The sequence below is a fragment of the Acinonyx jubatus genome, chromosome B1 (assembly GCF_027475565.1).
Source record: "Acinonyx jubatus isolate Ajub_Pintada_27869175 chromosome B1, VMU_Ajub_asm_v1.0, whole genome shotgun sequence".
NCBI lineage: Eukaryota > Metazoa > Chordata > Mammalia > Carnivora > Felidae > Acinonyx > Acinonyx jubatus.
The window spans coordinates 49,235,927-49,259,073 of record NC_069382.1 but is presented as its reverse complement, the minus strand read 5'-3'; the positions used below and the strand labels follow the sequence as shown (position 1 = coordinate 49,259,073).

Sequence of the window (23,147 nt, the reverse complement as noted above, 5' to 3'; positions counted from 1 at the left end):
TAAAAAAGTAAAAAGAAACAGGTCAAATTAATTCTAGTAATATAATTTACTTAACCTAGTATAGTCATAATACTGTCACTTTAACCTGTAATCAGTATAAAAAATTTACTGAGATATTTCCTTCTTTTTTTCCGTAAAGTTCTTGAAATCAAGTGTGTATTTTACATTTCTAGCACATCTCAATGTGGATACTAAATTTTTGTCGGAAATACTTGATCTGCATTTAGAGTTCATGAAGTAGACAAAATAGATCCCCATGCCCAATCTGTTCTAAACGTACTCAAAGGCACTTTAATTTTTAAATTTTTAAGTAAAATTAAAAATTCACTTCCTCAGTCACATTAGCTTCATTTCAAGTGCTCAGTAGCTACATGGACTGGTGGCCACCATGTTGGAGAGCACAGGGTTAGAGGGTGATATTAGATACTGAGGTATTGAGGAAAATGAGACTTTGGTAGGTTAAACACCTCATCTAAGGTTACAGAGCCTAGTGAGTGGTATACTGAGATTTATATTCAAGGAACAAAATTGCATGCACAATTGTGACCTTAAGAGATTTCACTGGATCTGACTAAAATATTACAAGCGATTATATTTATAGAATGAATGAATCTAAAGTATTTGAAGGAGTGGGGAGCACCTGGGTGACTCAGTCGGTTAAGCGTCCGACTTCAGCTCAGGTTATGATCTCATGGCTCACGAGTTTGAGCCCTGCATTGGGCTTTGTGCTGACAGTTCAGAGCCTGGAGCCTGCTTCAGATTCTGTGTCGCCATCTCTCAGCCCCTGCCCTGGACATGCTCTGTCTGTCTCTCTCTCTCTCAAAACTAAGCATTAAAAAAGCAAAATAAGTAAAATATTTGAATTAGGGACTGGTCAAACCATGGAAATACACTGAGTAGGACCTATTTATATTTTCTTGCCCATTCCTTTCTAAAAAACTTATCTGTGGGCAGTGGAGAATCATTAACTGCTTTCTGGCAGGAGAGTGACATGGTCAAATTTGTATTTCAGAAAGTTCTTCTGACTGCAATTTGGAGGGTAGATTAGAAGAGGATAAAACTGAAAGAATCTATTTGAGTGTATCTAAAAACCTCATGAGGCATTGTAATTTTGGGCAGAAAAATGAAGTCACCTTCCCATGCCTGCCACATTGATATTTGATGTCACTGATTGAAAGGGGCATGAGGCAGGTGGAATAAAAGTGTGTCTGGCAGGGGACCAGCTGGTGGCCACCTGTCTTCCACTCTGTGTGGCATTGCTCAGAGAATGCATGTGGACTGGATTACCACCTTCTGGATGTGCAACACCAGAGATGATCAGGCTTACACACAAACAAATGACTGATGGGTCAGGTAGAATGCTGAGTCACTCATTTAAAATAAGAAATCTAATTGCCAGATGGACAAAAGTGCTGGAGTCATCATAGCTAACACACTCTTACCCTGATCACCCTGGAGAGGCAGCGTGTAAATCATGAGCCAGCTCTGTGAGTGGGGAGCTGGCTATGTGAACCAGTTCCTGCAGGCAGCTGAAGTGTCGGTCTCTGGACTAGTGCAGGGTGCTTCCTACCAGCCTTCCTCCTGTGACTTTCCAGTTCCCCTTCTTCCACCCTAACCACTCTGCCTCTGATTAACATAACCTTTAAAAAATATGTTTATATTGATTAGGTTATTTATTGCTGAGTCTTGATCTTTAGGTAATTGTACATGACTGTTTTTATCCATTGTTTATTACGCTTATCAGAACATATTCAAAGATTAGGAAATATTTTATTTATATGCACTCGCCCTGCTTGGTTGGTCTCGTTTATTATATTTTTCTCACTTTAGAAGCATGAAAATCAAAGGTTGTCTATTAATTATTTGTAGCAAAGGTAAATCCTACATCTCTTGTTATGTATTCTTATGCTTGGATTTAAATGATTGGTTAGAGTTTTAAAAAGGAGCGGGGCGGGGGGGGGGGGGGTGGGGGGGAGGTGCGCTCCTGGCTGGCTCAGTCACCAGAGCATGTGACTCTTGATCTTGGGGTTGTGAGTGTGAGCCACATGGTGGGTGTAGAGATTACTTTAAGAAGTAAAATCTTGAGGCACCTGGGTGGCTCAGTCGGTTAAGCATCCAAATCTTGATTTCAGCTCAGGCCATGACCTCATGGTTCATGAGATAAATCCTCGTGCTGGGTGAGGACCTGCTTGAGATTCTCTCTCTGTCCCTCTCCTTCTCAAAACAATAAATAAAAATAAAATCTTAAAAGACATGGAAGATTATATTTGCGTAGGATCCATTGGAAAATGACATTTAAGAATTTATCGAGTTCAGGGTGAAGGGGTGATTATTAGGAAAGGTTCATTTTCAAACAAGAAAAAAATTGCATCAGAAAATTCAGTGTTTTGGAACAAATTGTGTATTTTTTGCTTTAAAATATTTCTTCTGGGGCACCTGGGTGGCTCAGTTGGTTAAGCATCTGACTTCAGCTTAGGTCATGATCTCACAATTTGTGAGTTTGAGCCCTGCATTGGGCTCTGTGCTGACAGCTCAGAGCCTGGAGCCTGCTTCGGATTCTGTGTCTCCCTCTCTCTCTGCCCCTCTCCACTCATGCTCTCTCTCTCTCTCTCTCAAAAATAAACAAACATTAAAAAAATTTTTTTAAATATTTTTTCTCCCCTCTACCTACCCTTGTGCCCAAATTTCAGCATGTCTAATCTTTTCCAGATTGTCTGTAACTGTACAGTTTGGCCTTCTTCATGTCACTTAGGTAATTTGTTCATTTATGTATGTATTCATTCAACAAACATGGAGTTATTCTCCTCTGTATGGGAATACAGAGATGATTGAGCCATAATCCCTACCCTTCAGAAAGCCAAATAGGATGATGTTGTAGATGCTGTAGTCTGTGTATATCTGAGGCTGGCTGACATGGTGAAGGTGTGCTCTAGCTGAGACAAACGTGACTGGCTGCACACCAGGAAGAAAATCTTTGCCTAGGGAGAAAGAGGAGTGCAGGGAAGGCTCTGACAGAGCAGTGTAGTCAGTGCAGAGTGGAGTTAGCCTAACAAGTGAGGAGAGGGTGCAGCCTCACGGAGAGGTGAGGGTCTGTACGTGTTGCCAAGATGTTAAACCTTTATATTCTTTTAGGCAAGGGGGTCTCCCAGTAAGTCTTATGCCTAGTTGAAATTCTGAGTTGATCTTCCCTATTTTCTTCATTCACGTGGCATGTGAAAACCAGAGTTAAAAAATGATGGGCTATGATACGGCAAGTGACCCTCATCTTTTCCGTGAAATACTTCTAAGCGGTTCTCTTGCTTGTAACCTACTCATCTGTTAAGTTTCAGTGATGCTCAGCAGACAGCACGATTGCAGGTTCAGCTGGTACTTGAGAAGTCAGTCCTTTTCCATCTCTGTCACTGACTCATGGGGTACCCTGGATGCATTTAACCATTAGGTGAATGTCTCTGAGCCTTGGTTTCTGTAGTGTGAGATGTAGATAATTACACTTCTATTCACTTGCCTCATGGGACTTCTCCTTAATATTTATAGCTGCAAAATACTTTGCAGTCATTTTTATTAATAGTTGCCAGATGTGTCGTAAGGATTAATGAACTTATGATCTGAAATGTTTTGAGCTCCTGAAATAGGAGGCAACTGCCTGCACAAGGGATATGTAAAAGAGCATTAAAATGCAAACAATACACATTTGGAAATTTGAGCTCTTATGTGTGAAGGACAAATGGCACACTTAAGATTTCAGTACACTTTGTAGGTATTTTTGGTATCCTTAATGAAGTTCTTGTATTCATCACAGGCCCTCACCAAATACAGAAAGCTGGGTGCCCCCTGCCCCCCACACATAGGCACATGCACAGGTGTGTACACGCGTACACAAACAGACACCGATTCTGCTAATACCACTGTTTACCCTCCTCCCTGTTATCCATCCTTTCTGGGCATCATCCTTTGACTCTGTTTCCCCAGCCTCCCCCGACGGTTGTTTCCAAGTGTTCAGTAGTCTCCCTCATATCTCCAAATTTCCATTTCCTTTTTCTCTTACCATCCAAGTTATTGACTTATTGACTCTCCACCAAACCACTGAAGCAACTTCTTGATTGATCTCTTCAAGCTTCGTATCTCCCCTGGTTCAGGATTAATCTTGTCTACATGTAGCTCTTATCACTGCTCATTCAGTACCTTTAATAGCTCATTCCTGTGGGTGAAAATCAACCGTGAGCTCACAAGGCCTCCTGAACACCACCCTAACCTGCTTCCCTCTGCCCGATGTGGGTCACTCTAGATCATTCTCTCTTCCCCAAGACCTCCTGGAAGATTGAGTAGCTTTTCTTGGGGCAGAGGTGGCAGTAGAGGGAACAGATCAGACTCAGAGAGCAGCTCCTTTGCCATGTCATTCTTCATGTTGAAAGTGTCCTCCTGCCCCAGGAAAGCCACTCAGTCTTCAAGGCCTGTCTCAAAGTAAAATCGCCCTCATGAGGGTATTCTAGACCTGTTTCATTTATCATTCCTTCTACTCTGAATTTTCTCTGCGTTTGAAACTTTGATTCTAATATCTATCATTTTCCTTGATGTTTCAGTTATTTGCATACATGTCCTTGCCAGTCTGTTGAGAGCAAAGCCTGTGACTTTGTGACCTTTGTGTTCCTCACAGCGCTTGTTGCAGCAACCTGCACACCCAGACCTGAGTGTTTGTTGAACTGAATTTGGACATTGAATCAGAGTCCCAGTTATCTCCTTCATGTAGGACAGCTTTATGGAAACATTTGAAATACATAAAAGTAGAGAGGATACTACAGTGAGTCCCTGTGTGCTCGTCACCTTATCTCAGTAACAATTACGGGTGCCTGGGTGGCTCAGTCGGTTAAGTGTCTGATTCTTGGTTTCGGCTCAGGTCATGATCTCACGATTTATGGATTTGAGCCCCACATCAGGTTTCACTCTGACAGTGTGGAGCCTCCTTGGGATTCTCTCTCTCTCTCTCTCTCTCTCTCTCTCTCTCTCTGCCCCTCCTTCCTCCCTCCCTCCCTTCTGTCTCTGCCCCTCCCCCACTCTCAAATAAACTTTTTTTAATGCAAGCCACTTAATTTCTTATTTTTTTTAAATTTTTTTTAAATGTTTATTTATTTTTGAGACAGAGAGAGACAGAGCATGAATGGGGGAGGGTCAGAGAGAGAGAGGGAGACTCAGAATCGGAAGCAGGCTCCAGGCTCTGAGCTGTCAGCACAGAGGCCGACACGGGGCTCGAACTCACGGACCGTGAGATCATGACCTGAGCCGAAGTCAGATGCTTAACCAACTGAGCCACCCAGGCGCCCCTTAATTTCTTATTTTTAACCTCAAGCTAATTAAAAATAATAGAGGGGCACCTGGGTGGCTCAGTTGGTTAAGCAACCGACTCTTGATCTCAGCTCAGGTCTTTTTTTTTTTTTTTGATATAATTTATTGTCAAATTGGTTTCCATACAACACCCAGTGCTCATCCCAACAGGTGCCCTCCTCAGTGCGCATCACCCACATTCCCTTCTCCCCTACCCCCCATCAACCCTCAGTTTGTTCTCTGTATTTAAGAGTCTCTTATGGTTTGCCTCCCTCCCTCTCTGTAACTTCTTTTTCCCCTTCTCCTCCCCCATGGTCTTAAGTTTCTCAAGATCCACATATGAGTGAAAACATAGGGTATCTTTCTTTGACTGACTTATTTCACTTAGCATAATACCCTCCAGTTCTATCCATGTTACTGCAAATGGCCAGATTTCATTCTTTCTCATTGCCAAGTAGTATTCCATTGTATATATAAACCACATCTTCTTTATCCATTCGTCAGTTGATGGACATTTAGGCTCTTTCCATAATTTGGCTATTGTTGAAAGTGCTGCTATAAACATTGGGGTACAAGTGCCCCTATGCATCAGCACTCCTGTAGCCCTTGGGTAAATCCCTAGCAGTGCCATTGCTGGGTCATAGGGTAGGTCTATTTTTAATTTTTTGAGGAACCCCTACACTGTTTTCCAGAGCAGCTGCACCAGTTTGCATTCCCACCAATAGTGCAAGAGAGTTCCTGTTTCTCCACATCCTCTCCAGCATCTATAGTTTCCTGATTTGTTCATTTTAGCCACTCTGACCGGTGTGAGGTGGTATCTCAGTATGGTTTTGATTTGTATTTCCCTGATGAGGAGGGACATTGAGCAAACTTTTCACGTGTCTGTTGACCATCTGGATGTCTTCTTTGGAAAAGTGTCTATTCATGTCGTCTGCCCATTTCTTCACTGGATTATTTGTTTTTTGGGTGTGGAGTTTGGTGAGTTCTTTATAGATTTTGGATACTAGCACTTTATCCGGTATGTCATTTGCAAATCTTTTTTCCCATTCTGTCGATTGCCTTTTAGTTTTGTTGGTTGTTTCCTTTGCACTGCAGAAGCTTTTTATATCTTGATGAGGTCCCAATAGTTCATTTTTTGCTTTTAATTCCCTTGCCTTTGGAGATGTGTTGAGTAAGAAATTGCTGTGGCTGAGGTCAAAGAGGTTTTTTTCCTGCTTTCTCCTCTAGGGTTTTGATGGTTTCCTGTCTCACATTCAGGTCCTTCATCCATTTTGAGTTTATTTTTGTGTATGGTGTAAGAAAGTGGTCTAGTTTCATTCTTCTGCATGTTGCTGTCCAGTTCTCCCAGTACCATTTGTTAAAGAGACTGTTTTCCATTGGATACTCTTTTCTGCTTTGTCAAAGATTAGTTGGCCATACATTTGTGGGTCCCATTCTGGGTTCTCTACTCTATTCCATTGGTCTATGTGTCTGTTTTTGTGCCAATACCTGAGTGTTTGTTGAACTGAATTTGGACATTGAATCAGAGTCCCAGTTATCTCCTTCATGTAGGACAGCTTTATGGAAACATTTGAAATACCTAAAAGTAGAGAGGATACCACAGTGAACCCCTGTGTGCTCATCATCTAGTTTTAGTAACAGTTATGGGTGCCTCAGTCGGTTAAGTGTCTGACTCTTGGTTTTGGCTCAGGTCATGATATCACGGTTCATGGGTTTGTGCCCCACATTGGGATTCACTCTGACAGTGTGGAGCCTGCTTGGGATTCTCTCTCTCTCTCTCTCTCTCTCTCTCTCTCTCTGTCTCTGTCTCTGTCTCTCTCTGCCGCTCCTCCCACCCTCTCCCCTCTTCTGTTTCTGCCCCTCCCCTACTCTCTCTCTCTCTCAAAATAAATAAACTTTAAAACAAAAAGAAAAAAATATATCAAAAAAATGAATACATGGCCAAGCTTGTATGCCCATACCCCACCGTCATTTGCACGCACCTCTCAGAGTCCTCTGGTGGAGAAATATCTACCTGACGCTTACTTGGCCAGAGTCAGTTTTCTGGCAGCCACCACTGCCTGGCTTCCCACGGAGTGGGCATCATGAGCGGGTAGCATGTGAACCAGAGAAGTAGGTGTGTGCAAAGTACTTGACATTACACTCAGGACCCCGCTCAGACCTGATCCCATCTTATTTTTGGCACTATTTTTTGTGTGTCCAGTGTCCTGCTCCGCACCCCTGTCATCTGACTGGTGGAGTTGGGGTGGGCCTGTTTATGAAGCAGATGTGTTTCTTGATGAAATGGCCAATGGGGGTGACTGACTATGACAGGAAGCTTGTGAGAGGAAGATGTGAGGTCTCAGCTTAGTGGCCTATAGCCATGACATTGGGCCCTGGGTACCAGGGGTAACTTCAGATACTATGGGAGGAAGTAAATATAAAAATAAAGACAGTAGCCCCTGTATTCGAAGACTGTAAAGCAGGGTGGAGGATACTTGCTTGGAAATAACTCGAGTATCACTGTCTACTGAGTTGACAGCAGAGTGGAGAAATGGAGATTCCTGTGAGAGAGAACTGGCTAGGTGCTGTGAGGGATGGGGGAGTGATGTGTTGTGCGAGTTGAGGGGAGAGGCTTTCCTGGTCCAGGAATCCAAGGAAAGGCTGGAAGGTCTTGTGGTTGAGACCCTCATCACGTGCAGCTGCCTTTCCCCCACCAGGATATTCTCCTTCATTCTCTTCCACTCACATTGTCTGTCTGTCTTTCTTTCTTTCTTTCTTTCTTTCTTTCTTTCTTTCTTTCTTTCTTTTTTTCTTAAGTTTATTTATTTTGAGAGAGAGAGAGAACATGAGTGGAGAAGGGGCATAAAGAGAGGGAGAGAGAGAGTCCCAAGCAGGCTTCATGCTGTCAGCACAGACCCCAATGCAGGGCTTGATCCCATGAACCATGAAATCATGACCTTAGCCAAAATCAAGAGTTGGACATTGGATGCTCAACTGACTGAGCCACTGAGGTGTCCCTCACATTGTCTTAAACATACCTCTGATGCTAGCTCTCCCTGGTCATTAGCCCCTGGTGGCTCCCCAGTGTTGCAGGGTAAAGTATACTTTCCTTTAGTTTATCCCTAGGTTCTTCCATGTGTTTAGACTTACCTCCCACCGTTTCTTAAGTGCCTGTGGTCTCTGCCTTTTCTGAGATCCCACCACCATCCCCCTTACCTTCAGCAGAATTAATCCCTTCTGGCTCTTTTCTCCCAAAGGCAGTCGCAAAGCATGGTTACAGCAGTACCCTTTGCTAAACGTGGTACTCTTTGCTAAAATGCTGTTATTTGATGCTGTGAACTCAGGTTTACCTCCTAAGTGAGCCATCTTGTTCCAAGTGGGCCCCTCTCCCTTCAGGTAAGAGTTTGGGCTGCTTAGTAGGAAGCAGGACTTTGGCCATCCAGTCTTAGTGCCTGTACACTGTCCAGAGCATCTTTAAAAAAATTTTTTTTTAACATTTATTTATTTTTGAGAGAGAAGAAGTGGGAGAGGAGCAGAGAGAGAGGGAGACACAGAATCCAAAGCAGGCTCCAGGCTCTGAGCTGTCAGCACAGAGGCCAACGTGGGGCTTGAACCCACAAACCATGAGATCGTGACCTGAGCCGAAGTCAGACACTTAATCGATGAGCACCCAGCACCCCTGTCCAGAGAGCATCTTTATGGCAGAGAAGCCTCAGGCACCCAGATACATCTTGGGAACTGGGAGGACCTGGGATCTGAAGGGGGTCAGAAGGAAATTGGGGAGATATGAAGTCTACATGCCTAGGCAGTTTAGGTCAGGTAGTAGATCCGTGGTTTGCTGCTTCTCCTTTTGGATCCAAGAAGAGAAAGGACACTCATACTGTACGGAAACAAACTGTGACACCCAATTTTGGCTCCTCCTGGGGGCTTGTTTGTGGTGCCAGAATGGAGCCCTCTTGGGGCTGAGCATTCTGAGGCAAGGTCCAGACTCTTGCATTGGAACAGGGAGACCTGGGAAGGGGCCAGAGGTTGATTGTTAGAATAAAGGCAGAAGTGGTGGATTCTTGGTTTCTTTGAGAGAATCACGTCTGTAAACCCAGCAGCTACTGAAGGAATATCTGATTTCTTCCCCTTTGCAGTTACCAGCTCCTTCTCTTGACATACGTTTTCCTTATCCTGGTGCTAATTATTTTTTCACTGTTTTGGTTTTTTTTTTAATATCCCTTGAACCACATGTCCATAAGTAAGGAGTCCTTCCTTGTGCTGTTGCTGACACCCATTAACTCAGGCTCTTACCCCTCATATCTGCTCTGTTGCTGGAGTCTCATCGTAATTTATCTCCCTTAGCCTTTAAATATTTCTCCAATCAGTTTGCCTTCTACCACCAGATCCATCTCCTCAAGCTTCTGCTTTCTCCACTCAGGCAACTGTAGTGGTTTTCGTCATTACCTGATGAGGGTAGTTGCAGACACCAAAGCCTCTATCCATATGTCTGTCCTGCTCTGTTTTATGCCCCAGACTTGTGTGCTAGCCAGACCAGCTTCCTTACTCTTCACTTCCTGTGACGATGCTTGGGCACTTCCCTGGCCATCAAGGCTTGCTTCGTGTCCCACCTCCTGCCTGAAGCCTTTCCTGTCCCAACCATTTCTCTCTAGAGTCCTGCAACACTAGTATGTGCAGAATAGCCCTTGACAAACAGGCTCCATATGTGAGTGGAGAGGGAGCCTGTGAGTGTGTAGGTGTGCCATCTATGGTGTGGTTTTTAGCATGTGTCCTGTGTTGCCAACTGGGGTATACGTGCTCGCTGTGCTCCGTATTTCCTACACTTCCCTGTGGAGTGTGGCGCCACTAGCCTTGGCATGCCTAACTGGCAGGGACTTGTTAGAATTCCTGAAGGTGTAAAAGTTCACGTTGAGTGCGTCCTCCTGATGGGCTGTCCCATCTGTTCAATTAAAACCTTCTGTGGTGATCTCTCTGCTTCTCTTGGTCCCTTACGCCTGCCTGTTCCTTGTTTTCTCAGCCCGTGCCCCGAATCATGGTGCAGTCTGCCTTCCCGGACGTGGGGACGCCCAGAATGGTGGAGGTGAGTTAGTCGGGCGGAGGTGGCGCCTTTGCTGGTGGCTGCCCCACATGTGGTGGGTGGCCCCAAGGCTCTAATTTTTGAGTCCACACCCATGGGTTTTTCATTTTAGTGTTCCCGTTTTGATAATTAGCTATAATATAGGTCACTGTCTTCTCCCTCTATATTTTCCTTGTTCTACTTTTCTATTTTCAACTTGTTAATCATATGATTGCTAAACTTTTAGGTGCTTGACTGCTAATGTAGTCTGCTGCTTTAATAGCCCACTGCTAGGCAAAGGCGATTTCTATAAACAGAACAATCTCCTTATCCTGAGTGTTTGCTTAATTCTCAGTTTTACATTTCATTCTGATTCATGATATCAGCGTGAAAAGACTAATGCTAAACTGGGGAGAAAATAGTCTCTTATGATCTCCCACAGATGAACAGCACTTCTCATCTTATGAATAGCAAATCTATTTTCTCCCACTGTGCGTTCATTCTCTTAGGAAGGGCTGTATCTTTATCGGAAAATTTTATTTATTAAAACAACGGCCAAAAAGGGCAAATGATTTGAAAGAGAACTCAGACCTCCACGGATTCACTCCTTTCTAAAAAGGCCCTTTTCAATCCAGAACATATTTGATGTTCATGTGCACCACCCCCCTCAACCCCGTCCCCTGTGAGTTGTGTTTGTTATTTTGCTGAGGCAGGATTGGGATCCCAAGGCCAGTGGGACAGAGGGAGACCACGTCTTTCACGGGTGAGGGCACCAGACCTGTGACAGCCTCTGTGGCTCAGGGCAGCTCTGGAAGTGTCAGCGGTAAGGGAATAACCCACAGATGGGGGGAGACGGTTTCCACTCACATATCAACTCCAGTCAAGTGGGAGCGGCTTCCTGCAGTGCTGTAACGGAAGGAATCTGAGGCTGTGCTCAGGCTCAGCAGGAAAGAACCGAGCAATCAGCGCTTGCCTTCTGCCACCTTTGGTCCCTTTTGTCACTGTGGATCTGACCTCTGATCCCTGGTTGTCACTTACTGGAGACTTTAGATAAATCCTTTAACCTCTCTGGGCCATGTTGTAAAATGCATATGGTACTACTTGCTGGCCTACATCGAAGGATTCATGTGGAGGCAAATGGGATAATGACCAGGGAAATCCAAGCCACTGTCACTGGACTGTCACCTCCTCAGGACAGGACTGAGTTGGCCATTTGCAGATAGCTGTCCGTGTGGCAATGATGCAGTGTTACCATCGGAGAATAGGGAACATGTACTATTTCAGAACCACAGTTCCTGTTCAGATTCTAGACTCTGGTAGTTTTGTTTGTATATTCTTCCCTGCCTGGTCAGTGATATTAAAAATAAAATAGAAAAGGATAAATAAAACATGTACAAGTTGCAAAAGAAAAATGATTGAAGCATTGCCTAATCTTTTAGAGTATTTATGTTGGTGACAGTTATTGATCTATTGGATTTAGTAAATTTTGCAGCCTGGAGATCCATCACAAAAATGGGCTGTTAATCTCAAGAGGTGCCGTTAATTTCGTACCCTGAAAGTGTGCCTTGTGGGGAAAGGAGGGCCTCTGGAGACAGGAATATAAATGACAATTCACGTGAAAATGCATGATTTATCAGACTGCTGAGTTAAGCCAAGTAACTGTAAGAGACTTATAGATCTCAGCTGTTTCCCAGTTCAAATAAATCCTGTATTTCAAATGGAAAATGGCCATTCCTGTAATATAAATAATCTTTCCGTAAATATTGGAAAACATATTTCTTTTTCTGAACAGCATCCTTCTCCAGAGCACCAACCCCATTCCCTGTTCCTGCCTGCCTTCTCTCTTACCCCTGTCATTGTGAATCAGGAATAGAGAGATAATCTGCTAACTTCTTCAAATGGCTTCAGTTATCACCGAAAGAGCACCCTAGGAGCACCTCAGAACCAGTAGAATGTGGACAAGCAGTGGCTGTCGTCATTCCCCAGGGGATGGGGCTTTGTGTGTCTCTGTCAGAGTGAGGCAGACAAGTCATACGAGATGGGGAAGCCAGCCTCTGCGGCTCCTTCCACTCTCAGCCCCCCTTCACTGCAGGGGAGGTTACTGCCTGGCCTGCATCTCCCTGGACCAGAGGGCCCCCGAACCATGACATGGGACCAGCCTGCAGGCAGCCTGTCTCCTCTTCTTCCACCTGACTCCTGGCCAGGAGCCACAAGCTAGCCACCAGGCCCGAGGGTCATTCCTGGCAGCACTGGCAAAGCTGTGTTGAGGCACATCCACACCCTTCACTGAGATCCTCATTTCAACTTTACAGGAGAAAGTATTCTTCTGGCTTCTAGTGATTCTCTCAGTCCCTCGTGAAGTTGGTGGTGGGCAGGAGGATCTGTTTCCATCAGAGCAGGGTGCTTAGCCTGAGTGCCAGGAGACTGGGGATGCTGGTGGGTAGGGAGGGAATCGAGATTTAATGTGCACCTATTGTGTGCTGCACCCTGTGGTAAGGACCTTGCCATGCCTCACTGACCCTACTACATGGCCGTCGAGTAGTCTTCTTTCCCACCACCAAGCCCTTGTCCCACAGCAGCTGAGTGTTCAACTTAATTCTGACACCGTCTTCCCTGGAGATGGCATCAAAGCCCATGGGTTAAGGGCTCAGGCCCACAAGAATGTCCCTGCTTTGAGTATCAGTCCCAAGTCCAGGTGGTCGGTCACCTGTGCTTCTGATCAACCAGCTGTAGATAAGGGGTTCCAATGAACCTCCACTTGGGTTTGATTAATTTGTCAGAATGGTTCGCACAACTCAAGAGAAACATTTTACTTACTAGATCACCAGTTTATTACAAGGGATACCACTGGGGAACAGCCACGTGGAAGAGGTGCATAGGGTCAGGTGTGGGGAGAAGGAGTGGACTTTTAACGCCCTCCCTGTGTGCCACACTCTCCCCATACCTCCATGTGCTCACCAAACCAGCAGCTCCCAGGAGCCTGTCCCTTTCGGTTTTTGTGGAGGCTTTATTACATAGGCATGATTGATTAAATCATTGGCAATTAGTGATTAGCTCACCTTTAGCCCCTCTTCCCTCCTTGGAGTTGGCTGTGGGGCTGAAGCTCAAATCACAAGGTGGGTTGCCCTGGCAACCAGCCCCCATCCTTAGGTGCAGGCCCAGAGTCAGCTCATTAACATGAACTCAGATGTTGTTGGAAGGGGCTGGTTAGGAATATCAAAACGCCTTTATCACTCTTACCACTTAGGAAACTCCAAGGGTTCCAGAGCTCTGTGGCAGAAACAGGATGAAGGCCAAATATGTATTTCTTATTATAAGTCACTCTATCTCAGGCAGCGAGCAGGTGGGTGACTGTTTGCTTGGTGCTCAGCATAGTGCAGAGTGCGGGCTGCTCAGTGCTGCAGAAAAAACTGGGGTCACCCGGACGGAAGTGGTGGAACAGAACTGGCACCCGGTCTGCCCAGGTGCGCGGCAGCGCTCTTTTCACTGTCAAAGCTGTAATGTTTCAACTGACCACAAGATCTGTCTGAATTCTTTTGGAAATGAGCAGCTGACTTTGAATTTTAACCTTTATTCTTGGCTCTTCCCTGCTTCAGGCTTACCAAGAGAGCGTGGGGATTAGTGCGGCTCCTGATGTGACTGTGCAGATGGCCCCCGTGAAGATGTGTGACAGACCCACGAAAGCACCTCCCCAGCAGTCCGTCACTGCCAACACCCAGGCCCCCGAAGTTCAGGAAGGGCCGCCCAGCCCCCTGAGTGAGGCCTCCAGTGGGTACTTTTCCCACAGCGTCTCCACCGCGACACTGTCCGATGCATTGGTCCCTAGCCTTGATGCCGCGGCTGCAGTGGGGGGCCAGACGCCCGGCTCGCCCCCTCCTGCCCTCTGCCCGGCCACCCTGGACACGGAGCTCCCATTTCCATCTGCTGCTCCCACTGCAGACAGTGATCTTCCTGCCCGGTTGGAGGGTCAGCGCAGCCTTCTGTCCCTGCCACTCCCGGCAACGCAAAATGCTTGGGGCAACAGCAATGGTGTGTCCAAGGCCAGGGGAGCAGTTTCCTTGGAGAAGCAGAATGAAGAAGCAAGGGCTTCACTGACTCATCTCCCCACGCCTGCCCCCCAGAAGGAATCACCCAGCCAGCAAAGCGGCGGCCAAGTTTCCTCGGCCACCAAGCAGCTCGGAAGAACCACGGACCATGTGAAGCCTGCCACCAGCTTAGAGCTGGATGTCTCCAAACCACAGCCTCCAGACCTCCTGTCTCAATCATCTGCTCTGGCGTCTCCATTCAGAATCCAGAAGGTGCGAACCTCCGAGCTGAAGTCGTTCTCGCGCATGCTGGGTGGGGACTCCAGCTGCCCCTCTGGTGCTGAGGAGGACCTGCCGGCCTCCGGGGGGCCGAGTGATAGCAGTGTTGGGACACAGGCCCTGGGAAAGCTGGAGGTTTCCTCAGATTCTGAAGAAGCCAGCGAAGTCCCAGAGTGGCTCAAAGAGGGAGAATGTGTCACCGTGGGCACCAACAAGATAGGCATTGTGAGGTACATCGGGCCAACTGACTTTCAAGAGGGGACGTGGATCGGAGTAGAGTTACACTCACCTTCAGGTGAGTGCTGCTTGTTTGGGACGGTTCCCGGGGCTCCTAAGGGGATTTCGCCAACTGTGGTCTTGGGGGGAGAGTACTGGCCCTGTCCCAGCACTGTGGGGAACTTGCTATGTGCCCTTGGGCACATCATTTGACCTCCCTGAGCCTCCAGGTCACTTTTCAAAATCAGGAATGAAAGTTACCTAAGTGTTCTCTTTGTTAAACCTCCAGACATTTTTCAGAAACCTAAGACATTGATTGAAAGCTACTATCAATTTGGTAATGAATTTAAATGCTTTTTTTTTTTTTTTTTTTTTTTTAAGTCACAGAGGCATCTGCTTTTGAACTGTAACAGTGTAACAGTAGCTGTGTCTGCTGTTTCTGCTCAGGTTGCAAACACTGATGCCTGTGTGCAGGCTGGATGCCTTGGCTTGAGAACAGAAGAGGTCATCTCTTATGTCTCATTACAGAATGGCACACCTTAAAAGCAAATAGATCACCATTTTCTGAAAAACCAGGGCCACTACTTAAGGAAATACTTTGTCCTTTAGATATTTCTTTTTATTAAAACAGCTTTACTCTGATACCAATTCACATATTGTAAAGTCTACCTGTTAAAAGTGTACAATTAATTTAATGGTTCTGAGTAGATTTACAGAGTTGTGCAATCACTACCATAGTCTAATCTTAGAACAGGCTCATCAACCTAAAAAGAAGCCACATGTCTGTTTTGAAGGCCCTCTCCCTCCCTAAGTCCTAGCTAACCAACCAATAATCAGTTTTTCATCTCTCTAAATTTATATGCAATGTCCTAATCTGGACTTTCACATAAAGGGGATCCTACAATATGCTGGGCTTTTGTGACTGGCTTCTTTCATTCTGCATAATTTTCCAAGGCTTATCTGGTTACAACTTGTGTCAGCACTTCATCCCTTTTTCTGGCCAAATAATATTCCAGCCTGTGGAAGTTCCACCTTTTGTTCATCCATTCATCAGTTGGTTTCCACTTTTTGGCTGCTGTGAAAAATGCTGTAAGTTGGAAGTGGTTCTAGAAGAGTAATGCAGCACAGGCCAATTTTTTAAAGAAGTGTCTGCTATTATGTGCAGGGAAATTGGGAGAGAAGTTTATATCTGCAGTTAGACTCAAGAATTAAAGTGGAATTAGCAAATAGATGAATTCATTCAACAATTATGCACCCACCATGTGGCAATCACTGTCTTGGTTTCCAAGGATACCTTGGGGAGCAAAACAAAGTCCCTGGTCTCACTGGACTTTCATTTTGGGAGGGAGAAAATAACCAAGTAAACAAACGAAGAAATAATTAACACTTGATAGTAGTAAGTGCTGTGAAGAAAACGAAATGGGGTGAGTGGGCAGAGGACAGTGGGGAGACTGGAAGTGGGGAGCTGGTGGGCAGGGGTGGGGGGTGTGCCCCGGGAGCCGAGGGATTAGCGGTGGCCACGCAGTGAGGGACATGGTCTGTTAGATGCGCTGAGAGGTGCTACTGAGGGATCCTTGCTGACAGAGAGGAGGTGGTGAGGGTGGGCCTGTTTGGAGTCGGGGGAAGAGAGAAGGGTGGGTTAGGATGTGCAGTGAGTGAAGACAATTCATGATTGTTTTTGCTTCAAAGATCATGTTCCCCACCAACCTGTCACCATGAGATACTGACATTTAGGGGTCAGGGTGGTCCCTTTGCTCAGGTATCCTCTCTCTCTACCCACTTGAGCACTGGGTTCTCATTCTTCACCTTAATGCATTTTCTATCTGTTTTTACAAAGGAAACTTCTTTCCTCCATTTTGACACATTAAGCATGACATCTGACTAGCTACAATTTGGTAATTTGCCAGTTTCCATCTAATGGATTCAGGAAGAATAATCATTCCACCAACCACCTCCATCCAGGTTGAAAATGGTCTCTTCCCTGGAGGAGGGTGGGGTCGGTGCCACTTCTGCTTTGCTGACTTGCCTGCACCTGGCCATGGGAAATGGCAGGACGGGCGCATCGACCTCACACCTGGGCTGCCTGGGGGTGCCTGTCACCGGTGGCCAGCACATGCTGCCTGGGAGCCTGTGCCCTCGGCCTCATCTGTTTGACAGGGAGCGAGGGGCCCTGGGAAGCCACCTCTGTGTCTTCTTCTCTTTTCCCCTCAGGTAAGAATGACGGCTCCATCGGAGGGAAGCAGTACTTCAAGTGCAATCCCGGCCACGGGCTGCTGGTGAGGCCGAGCCGGGTGCGCAGAGCAACGGGCGCAGGGCAGCGGCGCAGCGCGGGGCCCAGGCTGCAGGGCGCCCCTGAGCCCCGAAGGAGCAGCACCCTCTCCGGCTCCGCCACCAACCTGGCCTCCCTGACAGCAGCTCTGGCCAAGGCAGAGGGCGCCACAGCGCTGAGGGCCGACAGGAGCCATAAGAACCCGGAGAACCGAAAGTCCTGGGCCAGCTAAGCCGGCACCCTGGCCCTCCTCCCTCACGGTCCTCCTGGGCTGCTGGCCTGCTTCCCTGGCCAGTGCTGCCGGAGGGCGTGGCTCCCGAGCCTTGCCAGTGATGGCCCTGGGGTGGGCAGTGACACCTCAGACCCCCTTCCCTGGGGAGCAGGGCAGTGAACTCTTTTTGCACAACACAGGGCTCGTGACCTTTCCCTGCTCCTCCCGGGACTCTGGAAGCTTCATTTCTTCCTCTGCTCAGAGAAGAGGCATCTCCACAAGGCAGAGGGGTTGAAGGTTCTAGGAGCCTGGAGCAGTCCTGGATGGTGGGAGCCAGGCCCCTGCCTGGAGATTTCCCCACCTGGGGCTGTTGTTCCTCTTTTCTGTTCTGATGACCCCACTAACCTCGTAACCAACCTCGTAACCAGTGCCTTTCTTTCCCAGAGGCAGGGCATCCTCCCTCTGCCTCCAGGGCCAGCGCCCCAGCCGACCCGCCGTGGTTCTGGCTTGCTCCCCAGGCTCACTGCATCCTCTGGCCCCCCAGAGACCCAACACCAAGTAACAGACTCCCACAAGTGCCTCTGGTGGGACTTTTGGCACAAGGTCCTGGGCGCCACAGCAACGGGCACTGGGCCTGACCCTCCCACCTTTCCCTCCTCCTTTCCGCAGGGTTTCGTAGCGGTTTCTTTGTGGGCATGTTAGTGTCATTATACCTGGAAAGCGTTTTCTCTTTGCCATTTGTTCCCTTAACAGAGTGCTTGGAATATATTTATTTTTATTTATTTTTTCAAAATCCGAAATCTTTCGCGAGCCACAATCATCTGCCCAGGCATGAGTGCCCCGGGCCTGCCTTGCACATCACCAGCCTCTGAGGCTGCTCAGCAGCTGCCAGCCTCCTGCCTCTGGCAGGGGTTCCCAGGGGGACAGTGGGTGATGCCCCTCCTTACGTTATCATTGACACAGACGCACAAGTGGCCTTACTCCAAGAGAGCAAAAACTTGGAGGATTATGTTATGGTGCATCTGTAATGGCAAAGTCAGCAGAGGTGTCACGACCCTATTTGGTGCAGTTTTGGTTTCTTGGAAGGGCCTGAGACCAGTTTAACTTCTTGGCAGTTCTATACCCTGATGACTCCCTAAGGCTGGGGGGCTGTGGCCTAGCAGGTGGGCCTGTGCAAGGAGAGCTCCCCACTGTCCCTACCAGTCCAGACCTGGACAGCAGGAGACCCTCCACGAGCATTGCCCAGCTCTCGCAGGACACTTCCTGGAACCCTTCCCCGCCAGGCTGGTTGGGAGTTGGAACGGAGTCTGCAGAAGTGAGAAGAGGGCTGGTGCCTCTGGGACCAGGGGGTGGCGTGTGGCTCCGGTGGGGAGTGCCAGGTGGGATGGAACCTCCATGGGAGAGCTAGTGCTTCTGGAACTTTCCATGGGAGTAGCCCAGGGACCTAGTGCCCAGCATTCAGCTACCTGCCATGTATGTCCTCACAAGGGAGCAGGAGCCTAGGGGACACCCTGGCAGCCCGGGGACAAACCCCGGGTCAGGATTTGTGCACGGCACTGGGAGGCCTGTTTTTAGTTCTCACATTTAGACTCTTAGAAACGATGCCCAGGAAGACCTTTTTGAAAAATCTCTGTTCCGTAGGGATTTGAAGCCCCTACGGAGAAGTCATGTCAGGTTCCCTGCCCCAGAGTGGGGCTGTGTGGGGCCCACGGGTACCTGAGGGTTTGCAGCTGCCGCAGGCCCGAATCCCTGTTGGGGAGGAGCCCGGGATTAATTAGCTTCCATTAATTACACGTGGCGCCGCCCGCCCGCCCACCGCTTTGGGGCCCAGCTTCCTAACAGCCCGCTGTGTGCCAGGTGAGAGCTGCCGCTCCCGCCCACCCCGTGTGCCTCAGTCCTCACTCCTCACTGGGCTGGGCCCCCGTGACTCGAGCTGCCACAGGAGGACGGGCCCGGAGCTGAAGGGCACACCCCTCGTGTAGCTTTATCTCAGCAAATGTTCAGTTTCTGCCTAACCTCCTTCCCAGCTCAGAAGTCCTCCACAAATCTGTGTTCAGGTAGGACTTTTCTCTGCGGACACCAGCGTCAGTGTGGTCCATTGATGAACTGGCACCACCCCTTCCTCTGAGGGGAGCAGCGATGCTCGCACAGCCTCCGACGACCTGCCTGTGGGCAGACGTCGCACGCCCGGCTCACTGGGGAAAACAAATGGAAGGTCATTTGGCCGTTTATGATCCTTATTTACCTGGCAAAGTATTTGCCGGAGCCCAGCCCTGCGCGTGCCTTCAGCAGCCTTCCGCAGAACTGTGTCGGGAAGGCCAGTGGGGAGATGGGTATCATGCTCTGTCTCTGTCACTTGGTTTGGTTGACATGGAGTGGACTGCAGTGGAATTATGGACCTGAGCGGGGTCATATCAGCTGGAGCTTGCAGGAGCCGTGGAAGAGACCAGCCTGGGGTGTAAGGAGGTTTCGGGACCACCTTCTCTTTCTCCCAAGGTCCCCTCTGCAGCCAGCATGGCCTCCCTCCGTCCCCTGGGCCTGCTTTTCCAACATTCCCAGTTTCCTCTGCCTGAGATTCCCCACCACCCATCCCCGTTCCTTGCAGGTCTGCCTGCCAGGGGAGCAGCGTTGCCCCAGCCGTGGCTTCCCCTGGGTCTTGTGCGGAAGCAGCTGACAGTGTGAGCAGCTGAGCAGAGGGCCTGCCGGGACAGCCTGGCTGCCAACGGGGTGGGAGGGCCGTCACTGGTCTCGGGAGGAAGGCATTACTGTGGCTGCTGTCTGGTATGCAGCTCTCGCCTGCTTTGGAGCACGTTTTGGGCCCCGCCCTGCAGGGTGTGAGAGAGGAGACGTCTGTCCCACTGGTGTCGTTGGCGAGCTGCCACTGTGGCTGGAGAGTCAACAGTGGGCCTGCCCCGGGACCGGGAGAGGCTAGTCTGGCTGTCCTGACTCAGCTCTGGCCCCACAGGCACCTTGAGAGCCACGAGGCCTGTGTGGCTCATCATAGGGACAGGGTTTGCAGTCCCAACCCTCCCTATCTTCTTGCTTCACAACCGGCGCGTCCCTTCAAGGTCCGGGTGTCGCTGGGTTAAGCAGGGTGCAGGCGTCACTCCGTTGCAGTCCGCTGTCTTCCTGGGCAGCTCGGGGCAGCCCTCCTCCTCCAGGGGATAAGCAGTGTGAGTCTGAGGGAGACCTCCCTGCTCTGGTCTGCGGCCTTCACTCTCGCTCCTCGGTGCAAACTCATGTTAACCTGTTACTAGAAAAGCAGTGGCGTGCGGAAGACGTGCTCACTAAAGCCATAGCCCAGGCAGTCCCTATGGCCCAGCATTTATTGGGCCAAAGGTGCGGTCTTGCCGGGGGCATGGCCGTGGGAGGTGGAGGGAGGGGCTCCATCGCACCCACCTTCTGTTCTCACCTTACTAATAGGCCTGGTTTTAAGTGAAGTGTCAGCACTAAGATTTGAGATGTGGTTCCAGCAGGTCCCAGGCTCTGGGATTGGGTGTGACAGCAGGAGGGGATGGGCCACCTGGATGCTGGGGCCACCCCCAACGGCCCCAGGCAGCACCAGGATGTGTCAGAGGCCAGGGGGGGGATCCTCCTGGGCTTCTGCCTCCCTTTCTGCACATGTACAATCTCCACTGGCCGTCACCCCCAGGGCACTGCAGTGGCGGTGGGGCAGAGGAGGGGGGGGGGTTGGCCATAGGGGGCAAAATCCCAGCCTGGCCAGAGGGCACAGGAGAGTGAGAGCACGGCCAGTGCATGTGGCTGGGGTCAGCCACGAAGGGCCTTGTGCATTTAGTGAGAGATTTGAGCTTCCATTGAGCTGTGAATGGGACCCTTGAAGAGTTTGAAAGGCTTAAACGGTGTTTAAATCCCTCATTACTTCCTTATGTTTTCTCATCTTGGCTTAACGTTCCCTGTATGTGAAACCCACAAGAAGTTCAAGGGTAGTTATTTTCCTGGCTGAGATTAGCTCCACTTGCTTGAGGTTGGCCTTGTAGGCCTGCGTCTGGGACAGGGAGTGCCTGAGAAGGCAGCCACCTGTCTGTCGTGCCTTTTTACCCTGGGGATGGTGGGTGCAGCCTGTCTTGCAGCCTAAAACACTGGCTCAACCATCCCCACACATGTCTTTCTCTCAGAGAAGTCCATTGTGCCTTCAGCCAGGCTGCTGACACTAATTTTGTGGGGGGTCTTGGAGGGTCTTCTCCACGTGTGGAGTTCTGTAAATACGACAGGTTCACGTATAAAGAAATGATTTTGATTGGGCGACTATATTGATTTGCTGCACATGAAGTGGGAGTTTAAAAAATCCAAAGACTCTGTAATGAATTGTAAAGACTTAATGATTTGTATTATATAATGAACTAAAGGTCTGTACTTTTGTACCATATATGCCTTTCCGTCGTATGACCAGCAGCCTCTAAATAAAACCAGATGATTTCATGCCTATGTCCGAGGCTGGTCTCGTTGCTTTCCCCTCCCCCCACCCCCGAGGCAGGGGTGTTTGAGCTCATTCCAGGCTGTCCCATGGGGCAAGGGGTGGCCTGGGTCCAAGACTCTTCAAGACTGAGACTAGGACGGGGAGTTTCAGGGAAGCCGCAGGTCCCTGAGTGCACGTCTCCAGAACCCTGCACCCCTTGTGGTTTGGACTAAAGAACCGGGCAGGCCCCACGGGTTCCATGGCCAAGTCTTACTCCCCTTGGTCGAGACCCTCTTACAGGAGCCAAGAGCCAATAGAAACTTTCTGATGGCCTTAGAACTAGGGTAACTGGAGCTTCTGGGCTAACTGGGAGACAGCTGGTCTGGAGGAGGTTGGTGGTGGTGGGGGGAACAGTCCTCTTCTCTGGAGCAGGATGTCCCAGTTCTCAGGCAACGGCTCCACTGTCCGCCTTGATCTACGTCATCGGCCCCATACCTGCGAGCTGAGGACTTCCTTGCGCTGCTGCACAAGCAGCTTGACCCTTGAAGGTTCTGCAACAGGCATTTGGGGGAGGAGATGATGCTTGTGGACACTGGCAGGGCTGGGTCACACCCTGTAGGCTTGGAACCCAGTGTTATTTGTTGGTTCCTGCTCGTACCCATGAGGCCAGCATCCTCAGGACGTCGCTCCCGGCCGGGGCCCAGCACAGTTCGCAAGGGCACTAGGGGTGCTGGGCCCAGCCCCTCTTCCCTGGGGAGGTGACCAGGTCTCCTGAGATTGCCTGCAGGGAGCCCAGCACCAGGCAGGGGCAAGGCTGCTGGGTGTGCTGTTTTCACGGGCAAATGGGCTCCCCGGTGGCCCTGCGTCAGTAAATCACTTGGCTCTCCTCTGATGGATCATGTCCTTGCAGGTGGAAGGCCGACTGGAGGTGGCCACCAACCAGTCAGGGCACATCTTTGCAGGGCTGGTTTATATTCCTAAGTTCTCTGGGTTGTTCTCTGAGATAAGTACTGCCAAATTATGACAGAAATTTGGCAGCCAGGAGCTGCCCTGTTCTGAGGCAAGTCTGAATGTAGAATTGATCTAGCTCCTAGGATGAATCTCAATTTTCCAAGCTGCTACTTTCCTGCAGCTCATGAGAACTCCCACAGCATGAGGCTATGGGGTTGTTACGGTCGCTCAGACCCCAAAACGAGCTCTAGTGGTTGTGTCACGTTTAGTCCTCTCGCCGAGTCACTCGGTGAACATTTGTGTGCTTCTTCCGCACCAGGCCTTGTGTAGCGAACAGCACGGATGGGCATTCCCGACCAGTCCCGTGGGGCCCGACCAGTCCCCACGGGTCGGAGCGCACGGTGCTCGCGGGAGGGGCC

At 49.1% G+C, this 23,147-nt stretch overlaps 1 protein-coding gene across 2 annotated transcripts in view; it reads left to right on the top strand.

Annotated features, from left to right (window-relative positions):
• Positions 1-21,806, top strand: part of KIF13B (kinesin family member 13B) — a 201,031-nt gene extending 179,225 nt beyond the window's left edge. For both annotated transcript variants that reach the window (XM_027069655.2, XM_053216665.1), the window contains 3 exons: positions 10,322-10,384; positions 13,957-14,959; positions 17,092-21,806. In XM_027069655.2, the coding sequence (XP_026925456.1) occupies positions 10,322-10,384; positions 13,957-14,959; positions 17,092-17,381 (1,356 nt within the window). In that variant the 3' untranslated portion in view covers positions 17,382-21,806. The remainder of the gene's footprint in view (positions 1-10,321; positions 10,385-13,956; positions 14,960-17,091) is intronic.
• Positions 21,807-23,147: the final 1,341 nt, after the last annotated feature.